General features: G+C 41.9%; 1 protein-coding gene across 4 annotated transcripts in view; it reads left to right on the top strand.

Moving 5' to 3' along the window:
* The window catches only part of KDM2B (lysine demethylase 2B), a 222,607-nt gene that overhangs the window by 25,701 nt on the left and 178,409 nt on the right, over positions 1–18,497 (top strand). For all 4 annotated transcript variants that reach the window (XM_063454263.1, XM_063454262.1, XM_063454261.1 and 1 more), the window contains exons 5-6: positions 7,817–7,995; positions 16,223–16,329. In XM_063454263.1, coding sequence (XP_063310333.1) covers positions 7,817–7,995; positions 16,223–16,329 — 286 coding nt within the window. The remainder of the gene's footprint in view (positions 1–7,816; positions 7,996–16,222; positions 16,330–18,497) is intronic.

Here is an 18,497-nt window from a genome sequence, read left to right as displayed (position 1 = left end):
AGTCTGTGGCGGTGTTCCCCTTCTCCTCTCGCTCAGGGTTGCCACCTCAGGATGGACCGGGATTACCCCCGTCGGTCCGAGGGGGGGGTAGCAGGGCTTGCTTGTGTGGTGGGCAGCTGCAGGGGGCCTCCAGGACAGGGGAGCGGCCGCCTCCCCCGCCCGCGGCAGACCAGGCCGCATTGTCGGTCGTGGTTTCATCTGGCCCCAATCATGTTGCTTAAGAGCCCGTTGTGTGCCCTCCATCCCGGTTGGCACGTGGTTGCCTGGCAGAGTTGGTTGTGTCGCTTGGGTGAGCAGATTTCCGCTGGTTTTGTCAGGCTTTTGTGGGAGCTCACGAAAAGCACGTCTATCCGCCATGATGGTCAGGCCCCGCACCCTTTTTTTGCATTTTTAACACACAAATATAAATGCTAACTTTGGCCAGTGTTTGTGACTAAGTGGCTATTAAAAAACACTAGACATACCCCATATTGAATACCCTGGGTTGTCTTCTTTTAAAAAAATATATGGTTTGATGGGGGTAAATTACATTGGTCGGCTTTAAAAATGTCCCAAATTGGACATGGGTGCATTATGACCAGCTGTGAAAATTCCAAGTTGGAAAACTGGAATGCGCACCCTCCAAATAAGGTCTTTTAGCCCCCAGAGAACCTGACACACCTATACATGGGTGGTATCACTGTACTCGGGAGATATTGATGAACACATATTGGGGTGTTCTTTGGCAGTAACACTTAGTTCTCAGTACTTGTATTCTTATTTTGCTATGTATGTCAAAAAAATCACCAATCTTTTTTAAAAAAAAATCTTTTTACATTTGGCATAGATTGGTGGTAAAATGATTGCATGAAAAGAGTCAATATACCCCAAGGTTAATACTTTAGGTTGTCTTCTTTTAAATAAATATATACCTGTGAAGGGTTATTCAGGGATTCCTGATGGATACCAGTGTTACAATGTAACTTTTTGGTTAATTTTGAGAAAAAAATGGTATGGAAATAGCAAAGTGCTAACTTGCCAAAAAAAAGCTAAGAACATGTTATCATTGGCTATTTCTAAACGCAGGACAAAATGTATAAACTATTTAGCATGGGTGTTTTTTGGCGGTTGTAGATGCGCAACAGATTTTGGGGGTCAAAATTAGAAAAAGTGTTTTTTTTGTTTTTTTTTTGTTTTTTTTTTGTTTTTTTTCTCTCCTAATTTTTCATCATAATTGATAAAAATATTTTGTAGTAAATTATGATATGATGAAAATTACAGCTGAACACACACACCGCAGAAATGTAAAAACAGCCCTGGTCCCACACGGTAAGAAAATTGAAAAGCGGCCTGGTCACTAATGGGATAAGGGGTTAAGTAATAATAAAGTATTTAACTAGGAAAGGTACATTCCGATTACTCTGGTTTCCAAGTACGTCCTGGGAATCTTACTTATGTCCAACATCCAGAGGATGTTTAGATCACCCAATTCTAATGGTACTCATTTTATTTACCATTGAAGGTTGAAGGGCTGAGTCAACTCTGTCGTGATTTGAGCCTGCGACCCAAAAGGGTTGCCCTTCTCTTTTTAATTTCTTGATTTACTTTCCCACTAAGCCTCATTGGTTTCAATTTGTTTATTTTACATTTATTACCCAATGGTTCATACTGTGAAATGTACCTTTATAATATGTTTGAAGATATTCCATTTATCCTCAGTGTTTTTTTATTTTTTTTTTCACTAAAGTGCTTAGGCCAGTCAGTATATTGTAAAGCTACCCTTGTCTTATTGAAATTAGTCTTTTAAAAATATGTTCTAGTATACTCCATGTGCTTTTTTTTTTTTTTTTTTTTAGTGTATTTCAAAGGACGCTTTCTTGGGATCACGATTTGCCATATTCGTAAATATGATTGTATTTGAAGAAGCGTTTTTGACAAATGCAGAAGGGAATAAATGAGTAGCTTGAGGATTCGCAGGACCCAATGTTTTTAGATCACTTACAATTAATAGTCCGTTTTACACAGTGGGTACACACAATCCACGGGGCCCTGGTGCGAAACTGACCCCATACAGACAGACAGACAGACAGACATACATACATACATACATACATACATACATACACTGCTCAAAAAAGCTAAAGTTGTCCTGGTGACTATAGTGTCCTTTTAAATAATTAGAGCAGAAGAAGGGGTATATGGAAACATTAGGGCCTTTTTAAAATTTAAGATTCATTGCCATCTATTTTTTAAAAATCTTTTGAATTATTGAATTGAGGTTTTTATACACTGCTCAAAAAAATAATTCCAAGTCAATCACACTTCTGTGAAGTCAAACTGTCCACTTAGGAAGCAACACTGAGTGACAATCAATTTCACATGCTGTTGTGCAAATGGGATAGACAACAGGTGGAAATTCTCAGTTCCTATGCTTCCTGGCTGATGTTTTGGTCACTTTTGTAAATATGTTTTTATTTATTTTCATATATGAACAGTAAACATCGAGACTCGCAGGTCTCGCTTTTTAACCTTTAGTGTTAACTTTACACTTATAAATTCCGAAACTCGCAGGTTTCGTCCCTTCTGCGTACAACATACTTTTGAGACGCGTAGGTCTCCCGTTTTTTGTAGGTTTCATTTTAAGTGAGTTGTTCCATTTATATTAACATCAGTAAGTCTGAGAATTCCATTGACCGTATTATGTTGTGTTGGGAAATGTAGCTGACCATAACTACATAATATATACAGTGGGCTGTATAGGGGTATCTTGCTGTTCAGCATGTATTGGACTCGCAGGTCCTTGATTAAGTGCTTCGCTTTTTGGCTCGCAGGCCTCAAGTACCATATACGTTTCAAGGAGTAATTCCTGCGTGTTGTGTGTTGTTTGTGGGTTAGGTAGCTACCTTTTATTGTGTCAGTGTCAACTCTGTGGGTATCTGGTGGTTGGGGAGGGTGGGAGCTCAAGCCGCTCCCTGCATCCGGGATCGGATCGTTCTACCCCTCTGGTGTTGTTGGGCATGTTGTCTGTCGCCCTTTTGTGAATCCCCTGCCCGATATGTCGTGTTCATGGTACGGTCATGCTTTCCTCATTCTTATTTAGACCCGTCTCCCTCCTGTACCTTTGGCCCTTCAAGTGGTCGGGGGCACTCGTTCCCCTGTCTCTCCCTGTCGGTCGATTTGTCCTGTGCGGTGGGGTTGGGGTGTCCAGTCCAATGTCGTGGCGGGTTGGGGAAGGGGGGTAGGGGTGGTGTAAGGCGTCCTTAATGGTCAGTTGTCTATAGACGACTGGGAGTTGTTCAGTCGACTAGAGGTCTAGTGGTCGGTGTCAGGTTGGAAGTCTTGTCGGTGCTTACGTTGGAAGTCTTCCCGTCCTGTCTCTAGGATCCATCGTGTCCATATGTCAGTGTAAATTGTTGGGTTTGTCGTGGTCGTCAGGGTCAGCTCTTCTATAGCTCTGAGTCCCTCCATTTGGTTGAACCAGGTTAGTAGTGTGAGGGGGTTTTCTTCTGCTTCCATAATTGGGGAAGGACCTGTTTTGCTATAGTTTTGGTCACTTTTGAATACTGGAGAGCTTTCACTCTCGTGGTAGCATGAGACGGAGGCTACAACCCACACAAGTGGCTCAGGTAGTGCAGCTCATCCAGGATGGCACATCAATGCGAGCTGTGGCAAGAAGGTTTGCTGTGTCTGTCAGCGTAGTGTCCAGAGCGTGGCGCACTGGCGCCCTGTGCTCTTCACAGATGAAAGCAGGTTCACACTGAGCACATGTGACAGACGTGACAGAGTCTGGAGACGCCGTGGAGAACGTTCTGCTGCCTGCAACATCCTCCAGCATGACCGGCTTGGCAGTGGGTCAGTAATGGTGTGGGGTGGCATTTCTTTGGGGGGGGGGCGCACAGCACTCCATGTCCTCGCCAAAGGTAGCCTGACTGCCATTAGGTACCGAGATGAGATCCTCAGACCCCTTGTGAGACGATATGCTGGTGCGGTTGGCCCTGGGTTCCTCCTAATGCAAGACTATGCTAGACCTCATGTGGCTGGAGTGTGTCAGCAGTTCCTGCAAGACGAATGCATTGATGCTATGGACTGACCCTCCCGTTCCCCAGACCTGAATCCAATTGAGCACATCTGGGACATCATGTCTCGCTCTATCCACCAACGCCACGTTGCACCACAGACTGTCCAGGAGTTGGCAGATGCTTTAGTCCAGGTCTGGGAGGACATCCCTCAGGAGACCATCCGCCACCTCATCAGGAGCATGCACAGGCGTTGTAGGGAGGTCATACAGGCACGTGAAGGCCACACACACTACGGAGCCTCATTTTGACTTGTTTTAAGGACATTACATCAAACTTGGATCAGCCTGTAGTGTGTTTTTTCCACTTTAATTTTGAGCGTGACTCCAAATCCAGACCTCCATGGGTTGAAAAACTTTATTTCCATTTTTTAATTTTTGTGTGATTTTGTTGTTGGCACATTCAACTATGTAAAGAACAAAGTATTTCAGAAGAATATTTAATTCATTCAGATCTAGGATGTGTTAGTGTTCCCTTTATTTTTTTGAGCAGTGTATGCGCGCGCGCGCACACACACACACACACAGTTTGTCACCCTCCTGTTTCCTACCTTTTAAGTGCAGGAGGGTGACCTTCCCTGGGGTCCAGTGGTGGCTCAGGTTGATGGGAGTCAGTTCCCGCGCGGGCTCTCTCTGATAGCTGGGAGGAGTGACCAGGGCAGTCACTTCCTCCCAGTGTGTGATGTCATCACAGGGGGTCCGGTCGTGCTGACCGGGCCCCCTGACAATCCATACCCATTGGGTGGCCCTAACAACATGGGCCAGCCGATGGGGCCCCTTAACGTGTGGCCACAAAAGATGGCAGCGGGGACCCAGTCGACCCCTGCATCCGCTGTATGTATGCCACTGGTTTTACATATCATAATACATGGTAAACTTCCCTGGCATTAATGATATCCTAGTATCGAGACGGGATTCCAGTGCGTGCACGAAGTGAGCAGGGGGCAGGAGGGGGATAAGCGTATTGATTGCTTATAGTGCGGCCCAGTTGCCACCGAGGTTGCTGGGAGGCAGGAAGCCCATTAATTACTTTGCTTCCTGCACAGTTCCATTGCATACACTGCAGTGAGCCGGCAGCCGGAATATGACGTGCTTCCAGCATCGGCATAGCTATTGGGTGCACGAGGACCTATGCAGCAAGAGCACAGAGATCCCAGAGCCAAGCACCAGGGAGAGAATCCATTCCAGCCCTTCCAGAGCAAGATTTGGATGCTGGGTGGACCGCTTAATTACTAAATGTTTGTGTGTGTGTGTGTGTGTGTATGTCTGTAATTATGTACGGGTCTGTGATTACAAGTGTAATGTTTGTGTAATTGCGTGTTTATATTTGTGAAATCTGTGATTTTGTATGTGGCGGGGGGGATTTTAAATGTGTGGGTTTGTGATTATATGACTGTGTGTTTGTGTGTACAGGTCTGTGATTTGGTGTATGTGTTTATGTCCCGGTGTAATACCACAACACACAGTGTTTGGGGCAGCAAGGGACAAGACAGAGAAATAACGTATAACCGGGCCTTAGAATGGCCAGACTTGACATAGGACAGAGAAAAATCATAGTCCATAACGAGTTGAGGTCATAGTAACAGAGAGCGAAAACCATAACTAGCCGGAGTCAGGTACACGGTAATCAGTCAGACAGGCAAACCATACTGTAAAGGAATAAAGGTAAACGCAGAGTTACAATGAAGCCAAGATCAATACCAGAACAATAATACAAGAGAACAAGGAATGCTCTAAAGGTTATTGGGACATAAACCACAATAGAGCACAGTACACAGGGCCAGGGAGGTTTAAATAACTTCAAGTTATCTGTGATTAGTCCACGTCATGCCTGCGCCCCCAAAAAGTGCGCCAGAATAAAGTGATCTTAGTAAATGGGTCGTTCTTACACATTCTTTAGTAAACTATCTGGACCCTGAAACTATCTGGGGCTCCCATTTCCCTCTTAAGAGCGTGCTTGCACCGTCAGCAGCGCTCTTAATTATACATGACGGGCGAGCATTCGTTACGTTCTGCGCACGCGGCCCCTTCAGCAAGTGAAAGTCTGAGCAGCATGCTGCTTGTGTGGATGCAGGAGTGCTCAAGTCATTCTTTATAGTGCTGTAATGTAATAAAAACAAAACACAAACATTGAGTTGAGGTAAACAAATGTAATACTTTGAAACTGATTTGCCTTTCAAAGTTACCCTGTCACCTTTGGGGTCCTTGCATATTTTGGAAGACCCCTGGAGGTGATCCGCACCCTTTGCAGCATGGACGGTTTGCAGCTAAAACAAGTTAAACTTACTTAAAGCAATCATCAATTGGTATTTATTCTTCAACTCCTTGTGCTTCATTTGTTTGGAAAGGGCGGCAGAACACTCATGGCACCATAACCATACAGTAGTTATGGTGCTTGGGGTGTTCTTTTAGTGCAGTACCAACTGAAGAAGCCCATAGGTCACACATGTCTCAATATATGCTTCAGGCAGAACAGACCTCTTATAAGTTTATTTTTAATATATCATTCTTAAAATACAAATAGGGTTATTTACTAAAGTGAGAATTCCAAGTTAGTCACATTTTAAAGGTCTAAATGGTGGAAGTGGTCTGTTTTATAGTTTGGCTGCTCCCACCTACAATTAGAATTCTCTCTTTCGTAAATAACCCTGGCAGTATCTTGATGGTTTTTTACGTTTTTCATTTAACTATTTTATCATTAATTTATAATATTATTTATGATATTATTTATTAACTTTGTCACATATTTAATTATGTCCCTTCTGGGACAAAATAAAGCCAAATGGACTGTACCACATTGAGGCATGCAATTTGCAAAAGAAGACCACCTGAGCTATTCAATCATGGGCATTTTGAGTCCCTTTACTAACTTTACTTAATTTTATCACGGATTTATTCATATTGATATTTCTTGGTAAATTTCATAGGCCCTGTGTAATTTATTATAACTCCCTCTCAGCACCCATGTTTTATACTTTTTGACAGATTTCCGGTGAACTAGTAATGTAAAATTGGAGTGGTTCTGCCTTAACTGTGCCAATGGATATCTAATTGATCTGGTATGGTGCCACAGAGATAACGTGCCTTGGGCGTCCTGTGGGGGATTCTTGCAAGACTCTTATTGGGGGAGTCTGACACCCACCTGGGTGTTACTGGAGGGTTGGTTTTGCTATTTTGTTCTTATGAAAACAAAAATTTTAAAGAAATAGGAAAAAAAATTATATGGCTGGGCTGGGACAGAACACCATCCTGGGCAGACTTTCTAGCTGCAGATTTCTCCTCTGCCCCTGCTATTTGATGGTCTGGATGTGAGGAAGCTATAGAGGCATCAACTAAATTTTTCAGAGGCCCAAGCAGGAAACAGAACAGGCCTCTTTGAGCAAAAACAAAAAGCAGGTGTAGGAGATGGGAAGCAACTGTCAGACTTTAGTTAATAGGAACAGTCTGGAAAGATCAGCCCCCTGTCCCCAATCTCATCAGTCTTTCCTTAATCTATGACCATTGTCACCTCTTGAACATTTACCTCGTTGTCCATGGCAGTCTGGGCCTACCTGAATTTATTATTGGCATACAAAAACATTTTGAATACTTAATTCGAGATTATTTATTTGTTGCATTCTGGTCTGTGTGTGCATCTTTAAATACTGTCTTGTTGCTGAATATGTTGGTAAGAGAGCACATGGCCAAATTTTGGCCAGATTAATGTAAACTGCTGTACGCTCAATCATGACAGTTTGCCATTAAACGCTTCTTATCCTGCAGGGAGCCGCCGTATCGTTGATGTGATGGATGTGAATACACAGAAGGCCATTGACATGAGTATGTCTCAGTTTGTAAGATACTACGAAACACCTGAAACTGAAAGGGAAAAACTGTACAACGTGATCAGCCTGGAGTTCAGCCACACGAAGCTAGAAAAAGTAGTCAAGAGACCTACAGTGGTATGGCAGCTTAGTAAATGGGTTGTTCTTACACATTCTTTAGTAAACACAAACGTATTCTTTTGATTAGTGTCTTCTTCTTACAGATTTAATGCTCGTTGCATTCACTTTACTTTAAAGTAAGGGTTCTAAAATTAAAATTCAAAAGAACTAGATCTCAATGTTCATACAATAATGTGAAGATAACCAGGTGTTCAAACACTCAACAAGTGCTGCCTAATTGGTTTAACTCCAATAAGAGTCCTTTTAGTTAATCAGTGTACCTGCCGATCCTGTGTTCTTGTGTGTAGCTATCCATCTGAATGTGCACTAGGACTGAGCCATCCGTAAACTTCCTTCGGTTAAGGGGTCCTGACAAAAGTACACTTAAAGGAACACTAAAGGGTCAGGAACACAAACCTGTATTACTGACCCTATAGTGTTAAAAACACCATCTGCCTTCCCCACCTCCATTATCTCCCTAAATATAGTAAAAAGCTGGTGCTGGCTCTGCCCCTGATCTGCCTCTTTTGGTGACCTCATCAGAAGTGGTGATATGAGCCAATCACAATGCTTTCCCATAGGAAATCATTAGATTGGCTGAGATTGCAAGGAGGCAGATCAGGGGCAGAGCCAGCACAATCCAAACCGTCTTGGCCAGTCAGCAGCATCTTATAGAGATGCATTAAATCAATGCATCTCTATAAGAAAAGTTCAGTGTCTCCATGCAAAGGGTTGAGACACTAGATGCCAGTGCAGCACTGCACCAGAAACCACATCTAGTAGTCATCTGAGAAGTGGCCACTGGAGGTAACCCTAGGCTGTAATGTAATCAGGCTTTTTGCAGTAAACCCTGTATTTAAAAATAAATACACTTTAAAAAAAGTGCACATCTCAATAGAAATTTTAACTTTTATATATTAACCTTGTTACATCCCTCTGGCTTTCAAGTAGACAACTGGTTCTGTTACTTCTTGGTTTGGTTAGCACAGTGGAGCTAAACATGGGTTGGTAATTGCTCAGAGCACCTGGGAAGGACTAATGCACATGGGAGTCGCTGGGCGTGTCTATTTGGTTCCCCCTCCCCCACACTCTCCTCTGAATGACGTTTGAGGAGGTGGACCGCGACAACCATGTCTTTCGGTGCTGGAATCAGGTAAGTAAGTGTGTGTGTTTTTTTTTGTTTTTTTTTTATTTACCTTTTATGTGCGTGGGACCAGAGGGCACTATAGATTTAGGAATACAACTTTGTATTCCTATTACTAAAAAATGTCCTTTTATGAAGCAGTTTACTGTCATTCTGGAGTTAAATCACTTTTGTTTCTGTTTATGCAGCCGTGGCCACACCTCCCCTAGCTGTGACTCTCACAGCCTGCTTAAAAACAAAATGGTTTCATTTTCAATCAGATGTATCTTACTTTTATCCCTTGCTCTGTAAATTGTACTTTAATTGCATACAGGAGACTCCTGCAAGTTATTAACAGAGCAGAAAATAAGAAATTCTACATTAAACAGAATTTGCAATAAAGGAAGTGTAAACATTAGATGACTCTTTACAGGAAGTATTTAGGATGGCTGTGTAAGCCACATGGAGGGAGGTGTGCCTAGGGCTGCATAAACAAAGTGATTTTAACTCCTAAATGGCACAGAATTGAGCATTGAGACTGCAGGGTCATAATCTAAATAACAAAACTGCTTAATTAAGTTAACATTGTTTTTGTGACTATAGTGGTCCTTTAATCCGTTTGACAGATGATTGTGAGGATATTTATGGGGTGATAAATATTAAAATAATATTTTCATAAAAATTATCAAAACATAATTTAATTATTATTTAAAAAAAAATATGTAATTCTTTATTTTTACTTGTGCATGAAGTAACAGCAAGCGTGCAGAGCCACGACAGCAGCTGCAGGCATTTTCCTTAGCATTTCAATGTGTGGCATTTTAAACAGCACTTTTTTTTTTTTTTTTTTTTAAACATGAAAATAACTGACTTTGTAACCTCATATCTCGTATTAAACATGCTAGGCTAGACATGCATTTAGTCACGTTTAAGATTATGGTAAGGCTTGTGGCATTGCTTTTCTGAGAAGGGTAAACATTTATGCCATAGTGACAGTCGAAAATTTACAAGCAATAGACCACTGACATGAGGAGTATTAACTTAAATGGTCGTGTGAATGAGCCAGTAGGCAAGTGAACACTGGAGTTGAGCAGGACCCTGCACGGTTACAAGGCTCTGTGTGGGGTCTGGTGGGGAGAAGAGGCCAAAAAAGGGCAAAGTGGCAGCGGTGTACCGCTGTGCATCTTAGGTCTGAGGCTGCCAGCGGGCTACGTGTAGCTGCTGTCTCTTACAAAGTCCACGTGTTTTGGGACTGCGGGCAGGGCCGGCCTAAGGGGTGTGCGAGCTGTGCGGCCGCACAGGGCGCCATGGAGGGGGGGACTGCGCACATGGCCGGCGGAATAAAAAAAATAAAAAATGTGCGGCGGGGGCGGAGCTAAAAGCGCCAGAAAACTGCTGCAGGGGAAGCAGGAAGGAGTCCCTGCTTCCCCCAACAAACAGTCTCCAGGAGCTGCACTGCCTGTCTGCCTCCATAATTAACAGAGGTAACTATGTGACTGTCTGCTTGTGTGTGTGACTGTCTGTGTGTGACTGTCTGTGTGTGACTGTCTGTGTGTGACTGTCTGTGTGTGACTGTCTGTGTGTGACTGTGTGTGTGTGACTGTGTGTGTGTGACTGTCTATGTGTGTGTGTGTGTGACTGTCTATGTGTGTGTGTGTGTGACTGTCTATGTGTGTGTGTGTGTGACTGTCTGTGTATTTGACTGCCTGTGTGTGTGTGGCTGTCTGTGTATTTGACTGCCTGTGTGTGTGTGTGGCTGTCTGTGTATTTGACTGCCTGTGTGTGTGTGGCTGTCTGTGTATTTGACTGCCTGTGTGTGTGTGGCTGTCTGTGTATTTGACTGCCTGTGTGTGTGTGGCTGTCTGCCTGTGTGTGTGTGGGTGTGACTGCCTATGTGTGACTGACTGGGCAGACTAGATGGGCCTAATGGTTCTTATCTGCCGTCACATTCTATGTCTGTTTGTGTGTGGGTGTCTGTGTGTGTTTGTGTGTGTGCGTGTGTATGGCTGTCTGCCTGTGTGTGTGTGTGTGTGACAGGGTGTGTGGGAAGGGGGATGGAGGGGGGGGGAAGGAGTGGGGAATGGAGGGGCGCTGTGAAGATTTTTCGCACAGGGCGTCTAAAGGCCTAAAGCCGGCCCTGACTGCGGGTGTCTCTGTGTTATCTGTCATTATCTGTCATTTGGTGTTTGGTTTTCTTGTTTACATTAGTCGCATTCCTTAGCTCAGGTTTGAATGAATAGAGTTACAGAGAGAAGTAAAAATGTGTCTGTCTTTACATTCTGTTACAAAATGGAGTCACCTCTGTTCTGATGGTGACTTACAGTATACACTTTTAATTTCTGTCTCAACACAAAATGTCTGCCAGTATAAATATACTGACGTGATGTATATTAAAAAAAGAAGGTTGGTACACAGTATATTAAATCATTGGTGTTCTACTTGTGATATATATTCCATGTATATCAATAAAATCGAATAAAGTGATAACAGTGATCACAATTAAGCAAATATGTGCCCAACAACGTAGTGCAAAATCAGTGAGCTAAAAGTGAAAATTAGTGGTTTTAAGGTACCGAAAGACACTGAGGCATACGGTTATGCTTGCATTACATGGTATCCACAAAAACGAATCTAATCAAGGAAAAAAAAAGGCGAAATCCTAGTGCAATATTGTCATATAACCATAAATAAATAAAATGAGCTGAAGGTAGCAAACTCACAAGATAAGAGTGGTTAGAGTACCACTCACAACTTTAAAACTCGGGGAGGATCAGCCCCTTGTGTTCGTGGGATCCTATGGATACACTGTCAGACGGAACTTAGGCAAACTTTATTCCAAATGTAAAATCAAATCTGTAGCTACAATTAACAAATGTCCAGGATACGTTCACCAGTCCTTGGTATAGTTCAGAGTTCGTATGGGGTAAGTGAAAAGTCTGAGTTCCCCTCTCCTCCCACACTAAGCTGCTTGCTCCGATGTGTGTTCCTTCCTGGTTCTGACTCGTGGCGCGTTTCGCCCCTCCTGGCACTTTCTCAAATGTACAGTGTATCCTCCCACATCAGTCCATCTTATATCTCACTGTACGCTCGGATTTCAATTAAATGTTTGCGGAAGTCATGCAGAATTTACCTGTTTGGACCATAGATGAAAAGTTATAGTCATGAGGGAACACGAGAGTAAAGGATTTAAAAACAAAAAAAGTGTCATTAGCCAGAACCAGGAAAGAACACACATCGGAGCAAGCAGCCAAGTCTGGGAGGAGAGGGGAACTCTTTGAGACTTTTCACTTGCCCCATACGAATTCTGAACCATACCAAGCCCGGTGAGCTTTTCCTGGACATTTGTTCATTGAAGCTACATATTTGATTTTACATCTGGTATACAATTTACTTAAGTTCTGGCTGACAGTGTATCTGTAGGCTCCCACAAACACAAGGGGCTGATCATCCCTGAGTTTTAAAGTTGTGAGTGGTACTCTAACCACTCTTATCTTGTGAGTTTGTTACCTTCAGCTCACTTTATTTATTTATGGTTTTATGATGATATTGCACTAGAATTTTTTTTTTCTTCTTGTTTAGATTTGTTTTTGTGGATACAATGTAGTGCAAGTATAACCGTGTGCCTCACTTTTTGTCTTCATCTCATTACCAGGATTTTTGTGTTGGTTGCTGCAACTGTTGCTTTCCAGATTTGTTCTTTTTTTACAATTTTTTTTTTCTTGCTAGGTGATATATATTGCACTCTGCCACTTCTACTGGCTTGGTAATCTCAGCATGCCTGAGCTGCAATCTTGCCACCTGGCTATTGTTGGGTGGTTTTCAAATGCACCATTCTAGCAATAGCTTTCTGGAGGTTGCTCAATGCACAGACCTTAGTTGACCATTTATATAGGACCGCATTTAGTATTTCAGGAGTTCCAATACATTTTGATTATGGTCTGTACAGTGCTATTATTGGATGCTTCAATCAAGATGCAGTTCCGCATTACCCAATCGTAGTCTGCCCCAGCATGTGGCTCTCTTGGATCTGCATGTCTGGGGCTCAAAAGTGAGCCAGTCAGAGACCACGTGTGTTAACTGATCGCTAAGGCATGCAGACAATCACATTGGCTTTTAAAATTGAATTTTAATTGACAGTGTAGTAGTGAGGTTAGAATTTTATGTTGAGATTCAGAATTGTGTTTGTTTAGACCAGGGGTAGGCAACCTTTTAGCAGCACTGTGCCAAAATAGGATTGTGATATCCCGTAGCGTGCCGATCCTATTTTTTTAAATTGAGGTGTGTATGCTGCCGTATTCTGCTAGTGTTATTTTTACTGTAATTGCTTTGTATCGTTGTATTTGTGCGTATATGAGCTATTATATTGTATATGTTCATTAGTAGTTAATGGTATCGTGTATGATACATATGAATGTGGGCTGTGTATGAGGGCTGCTTGTGGAATTGTGTGTGGATGGATATGTCACATTGTGTGTTTGGTAGTGTGTGGGGGCTGTTTGGGGTATTGCGTGTATGAGGGCTGCTTGTGGGATTGTGTGCATGTATGTGGATTGTTAGTGGTGTTGCGTTAGTGGGGATTGTGTGTATGTTTGTGTGTGGGCTGTTCATATTATTTGTATGAGGGGAGGCTTACTCTGCAGGTCTGTGTATATATAGCAGTGTGGGTGGCTTCCCTGGGTTCCAGTGGAGATCAGGCTGGCCAGGTACAGGTCAAGGACAGGAGCTGCAACAGTAGCTGCAGGCTGCTCTACTACAGTGTGGATTCCCATTCACAAGTGCTGGGAGGAACTGATCTGAGATCACTTCCTCTACGTTCTGCAATGCATACATTGAGGATTTTCCTTCACCACCTTTTCGTATTGGCAGATATCTGAAGTTTCACTGAGACTCCTGATAGGCCAGAGCCTGTTTGGCTCTAGCAGCCTTGAGTGCCGTGCAAAGACACCTCGAGTGCCGTAGGTTGCCTACCCCTGGTTTAGACTATTCAGTTAGGTGAAATTGGCACATAAATTGGTATGTTGGCATTTTTAGTGGTGATACAAATAAAGTAAGTTCTATTGGTTAATTTAGAAAACTATTTTTTGTATTTTATGATGCAGTTTTTGTTGTTGTTCTGTTTTTCTGCTTAGGCATGCAGCATGTTACCACTCATACTGCATCTAATACCCATAACTTCACTTCATCAGTTACATGGTAATTTTACTAAAGAATGTAATAAAGAATTAAAAGCAAATTTCAAATGTAAGACAAGATTTACTGACCTGAAAGCAAGCAGGCTTAGAGAATTTTTCCAGTTTGGCTATTTTGACCTTAAATTTGAAATTAACTTTAAATTCTCACTATAGGGAATATCCCTGTATGTATCACTTGGGAGCAATCTCATAGGCATGTCAAAGTAGACAGATACTTCTGCTACTCACTTGACCCTGTATTATCACAATATGATGTATTTGGTATACATGGATGTATTGGTGTTCTGTGTTAATGCTGCTGAATACATTTGCACTATGAATTTCATTAAGGCCTGCATAACAAACTACTTTAAACGAAAAATAATACTGAAAAAATTGGCATACATCGGTTATTAAATGCATAATGAAAATACTCAAAATATCCCATACAATTTGCCTGCACGTCTAACTTGGTAAACACTATGCTACAACTGAGGTCATGTATATATTTTGACCCTATGACTTCCCAGAAGCCAATCGTTGGCAAACCTGGATGTAGAGCGAATATAGCAAATAAAAATCCGAGGTCTTTGCAGTTTTGTTTGCACAGACCTGCTGTGTCCTATTACTGTATGATCAAACCCCCTATATTTAAACTCTTAAAATACATGCCGCACAAAATTCCCCAGATCGTCTACTTCTGCAAATAGTATTTCATGATGAAGAGATCTTTTGGAAACAGACATGGACCCAGTGTATCAATCTATTAAAATTATGATGTAGGATGAGGTCTTATGCTCCTTTAATGTCGTGTGTGCCCCCCCCCCCCCCCCCCCCCCATCCTCCAAACCCCTTCCCAATACGAAACATATGTAGGATATCTGTCATATCTGCAGGATGAAATTATGGTGGAACAAATGTATGACAAATATGTTTCACTAAGTTAAAGAAATTGGGGGGGAAAAACTCAATTTGGGGTCTTAAATTTTTGTTTAAAGTTGGTGGCCGTGTGACTTTTTTGCATTACTTCTTAGTGCTACAAACCTCCAATATTTGTCAATGTGAACTATGTCACCTTCCTGTAATAAGTTTAGTTATGTTACTTTTCATTGTTATAAGAAAGTGGATTCATTTACACTAAAACGGAGTCATAAAAAGGATAGGTCATTTTAGATACATGCAAGATGAATTCAAAGCTCTATAAACAATGCTGTACGTCTCAATGTCTTCAATCATCACTCTTTCAATCATCCTGAAAGAAAAAAACAAAACATTTTTATTTTTTCCCCCTGAGAATATGAAATCTGTTTCCTCCCCCAAAAAGGATAGACTTCACGTTAAAATAATTGTTAAAAACTGGTTTCTTGACACTGCTGTGTCCAAGACAGATTTTTCCCAAGGTTCTTCTTGCATAACTCTCAACATTTTATATTGACACGAATGGAAACTTTTTGTTGGCAGGGGTGGTGCTGTTCTGCAAAAGTTTAGGCCATTTACTAATTTATATAACTAAAGTGTAATTTAGAGCAAGAATGTATCTTATCTGGATAACCTGATTTGTAGACCTATTTATTGTAATTTAACCCCTTAAGGACACATGACGTGTGACATGTCATGATTCCCTTTTATTCCAGAAGTTTGGTCCTTAAGGGGTTAAAGACATAACTGCTGTGGAGTTCTATTATGCACTCAGGCACACCAACAATATGGAGCTCCCAGTAAAGAGGGGCAGATGGTTTAGTCCCAAAATAGACTGTCCTTCCTAAATAGGTACACTTGGGATGTATGTATTTGAGATATGCGGGTGATGTACAACAGTAATGAATTTTTTGTGCATAAAGAATATGTGTTCGTTCTATACGTCACTTTATAAATAAATCTCCAATGTGAAATGATTAGCATAGGAGTTAAACTAGCCGTGCACTTACATACTTCATTTATTGCTCTTTAGGTGGATGCAGTAGATTGGGTGGATAATATGTGGCCTCCGCATTTAAAGCAGAAACAAAAAGATTCAACAAATGTAATATCGGAAATGAAATATCCTAAAGTGAAAAAGTAAGTTTTAGGCTTTACTTACATTCTCTTGCAACCGGGAATATACACACGTCAGTTGGGGTATGTGTGTATGTATGTGTATATCTATCTAGATCTATAGAAATATAGATGGATGTATCTATATATTTATAATCTGGTGAAAAAATATAAATTTGAGAAGTGTAAAGTTGAAGAAATTTTTTAACATGAGAATTAAATTTTAAGGTCAACTTTCAGTTCGGCTACTCTGCTTTTAAATTTGAAATTGAGAATTATTCTTAGAAATAATCTAAATTATAATAGACAGGTGGTGAATATTTGCTTATACCTTCTTTACTGACACATCCAGCAGCAAAGAAACCTTTAAAACCATCAGAAAAATAACAACCAATCAGAACGAGGTAAGGTATTCATTATGATTATGCACTTTCAAATGCATGTTTCCTGTGTATACTATACAGATTATGGGAATAAGGTTTTTATATGTTTTGCTTATTGATGTTCTAATAGTTTTCTTATTCTATGGTTTTGCTTTACCTGGTGTGTTCACAGGTTTTTGTTTTTTTTCACATTTTAGCACCCTATTCATCATTTGTGCATGCTACATTGATTAACCCAGACAGTTGAGCTATATACACACTAAAAAAAGAGCAGACACCGTAAACTGTAATAGACTGCTTGTCGCAACAACACAAAACAGCCAGATAATCAAATAGTAAACTTTAACATAACGTTAAGTCAATTACAAAACCCCAATGCAAAAAAAATATAAACACTTATGACATGAAAAGTCAAAGTCAGAGTCCACCGTGAAACAAGGAACTATACGGTCCTGAATCAAGTAAATTCCGACTTCACTCCGTTGATGACTATTCAGAGGTCCTGCAACAGCTGGATCGTCTGGAGGGTATCTCTCCGCAGCATGTCCGCATCCTAAACCATAAGGTGAATGTCGTCCAGGTACACTATGGACAGAACCCCTCTTACTTGGAGGAATGTCGTGACCAGCTTCAGAAGCTTGGTGAAACACCAAGTGGCCGAGCTGAAGCTGAAACAGTAAGCACATGAACTGCCGCAGTCGACCCACTGGAATGGCAGGAAACAACGGTCATCTGCGTGAATCGGAACTGTGAGGTAAATGTCCTTTAGGTCCAGTAGCGAAAACCATTCTCCCTCGCACGGAAGTTCCAGGAGAAGATGGATGCCCCCATCTTGAAGTGCATGTAAACAATGTATGCATTGAGTGTCACAGATTTATCACAGGCTGGAAATTGCCAGTCTTTTTTCCGAAATAGTTTTTGATCAGGAAGCAAGAAGGGCCACCTGCCTTTTCTATTGCCCTTTTTTTCGACTGAAAATTGGACAACTCCACATGAACTAGCCACATTGCTTTCCGATCCTTCCGAAAGGGACGCATAGGCTCCCTCTGAATAGGTTGGAAGCTAAATTGGTCCGGGAAACCCAACACCATCTGAAGGATCAAATGATCTTGTGTGCGATCCACCCAATGTTGGAAAAAGTGAGGCAATCTGCCCGGAATTGGAATATGTGGAGAAGTGTGAATGGACCTTAAATGATGTTGGCTTGTTTCAGGCAAAGTATGCGCCACGGTCACTATAGGATCCACGGGGGAAGAATGGGTGATGCTAGTACGGGAAGGAAGAGTAGGAGTTGGGTTCGGACAACCGGGGTCTTGGGCCGGAGAAGTCCGTCCTGCGGGTGGTGCGGTCCGGCTGCCGACCGACCCTGAAGGAAAAATTACCTCCGTTGCGGAATACCTTCTTCAGAGAACCTGCTTTATAGATGGAGAGATGAGTGTTTAGTTCTTTCATGAACCCGTCTCCAGCAGGTTCAGACTGCTGGACTCATGTCTTTAGTCGCCAAATCAGACAACTTTGTGTCCAATTTGCCTAAAGCCATTTTACAGGGTTGCATTAGCATTGCCCAGGAGGCAGAGGGCCCTTTGAGCCTATTCATGAAGAAGGTGGGGGTCTATCAGAGTGCTTTCATTAAGCGCCTTATCCTCTTTCAAAAAGATCTGGGTCACTGTACGCTTATGCCCAGCAACTTGTATTGGGTGGAACGAAGACCCTGCTTCAAATGCTTCTGAGGGTCCTTGCCTGACTTGGCCATAAAGGTAACAAACACTGGGTCAAATTATGGAGTGAGGGATACCTTGTCTGGTCGCT

This window comes from Pelobates fuscus, chromosome 5 (genome assembly GCF_036172605.1).
Source record: "Pelobates fuscus isolate aPelFus1 chromosome 5, aPelFus1.pri, whole genome shotgun sequence".
NCBI classification, from domain to species: Eukaryota; Metazoa; Chordata; class Amphibia; order Anura; family Pelobatidae; genus Pelobates; species Pelobates fuscus.
This window is presented reverse-complemented; position numbering and strand designations above follow the sequence as displayed.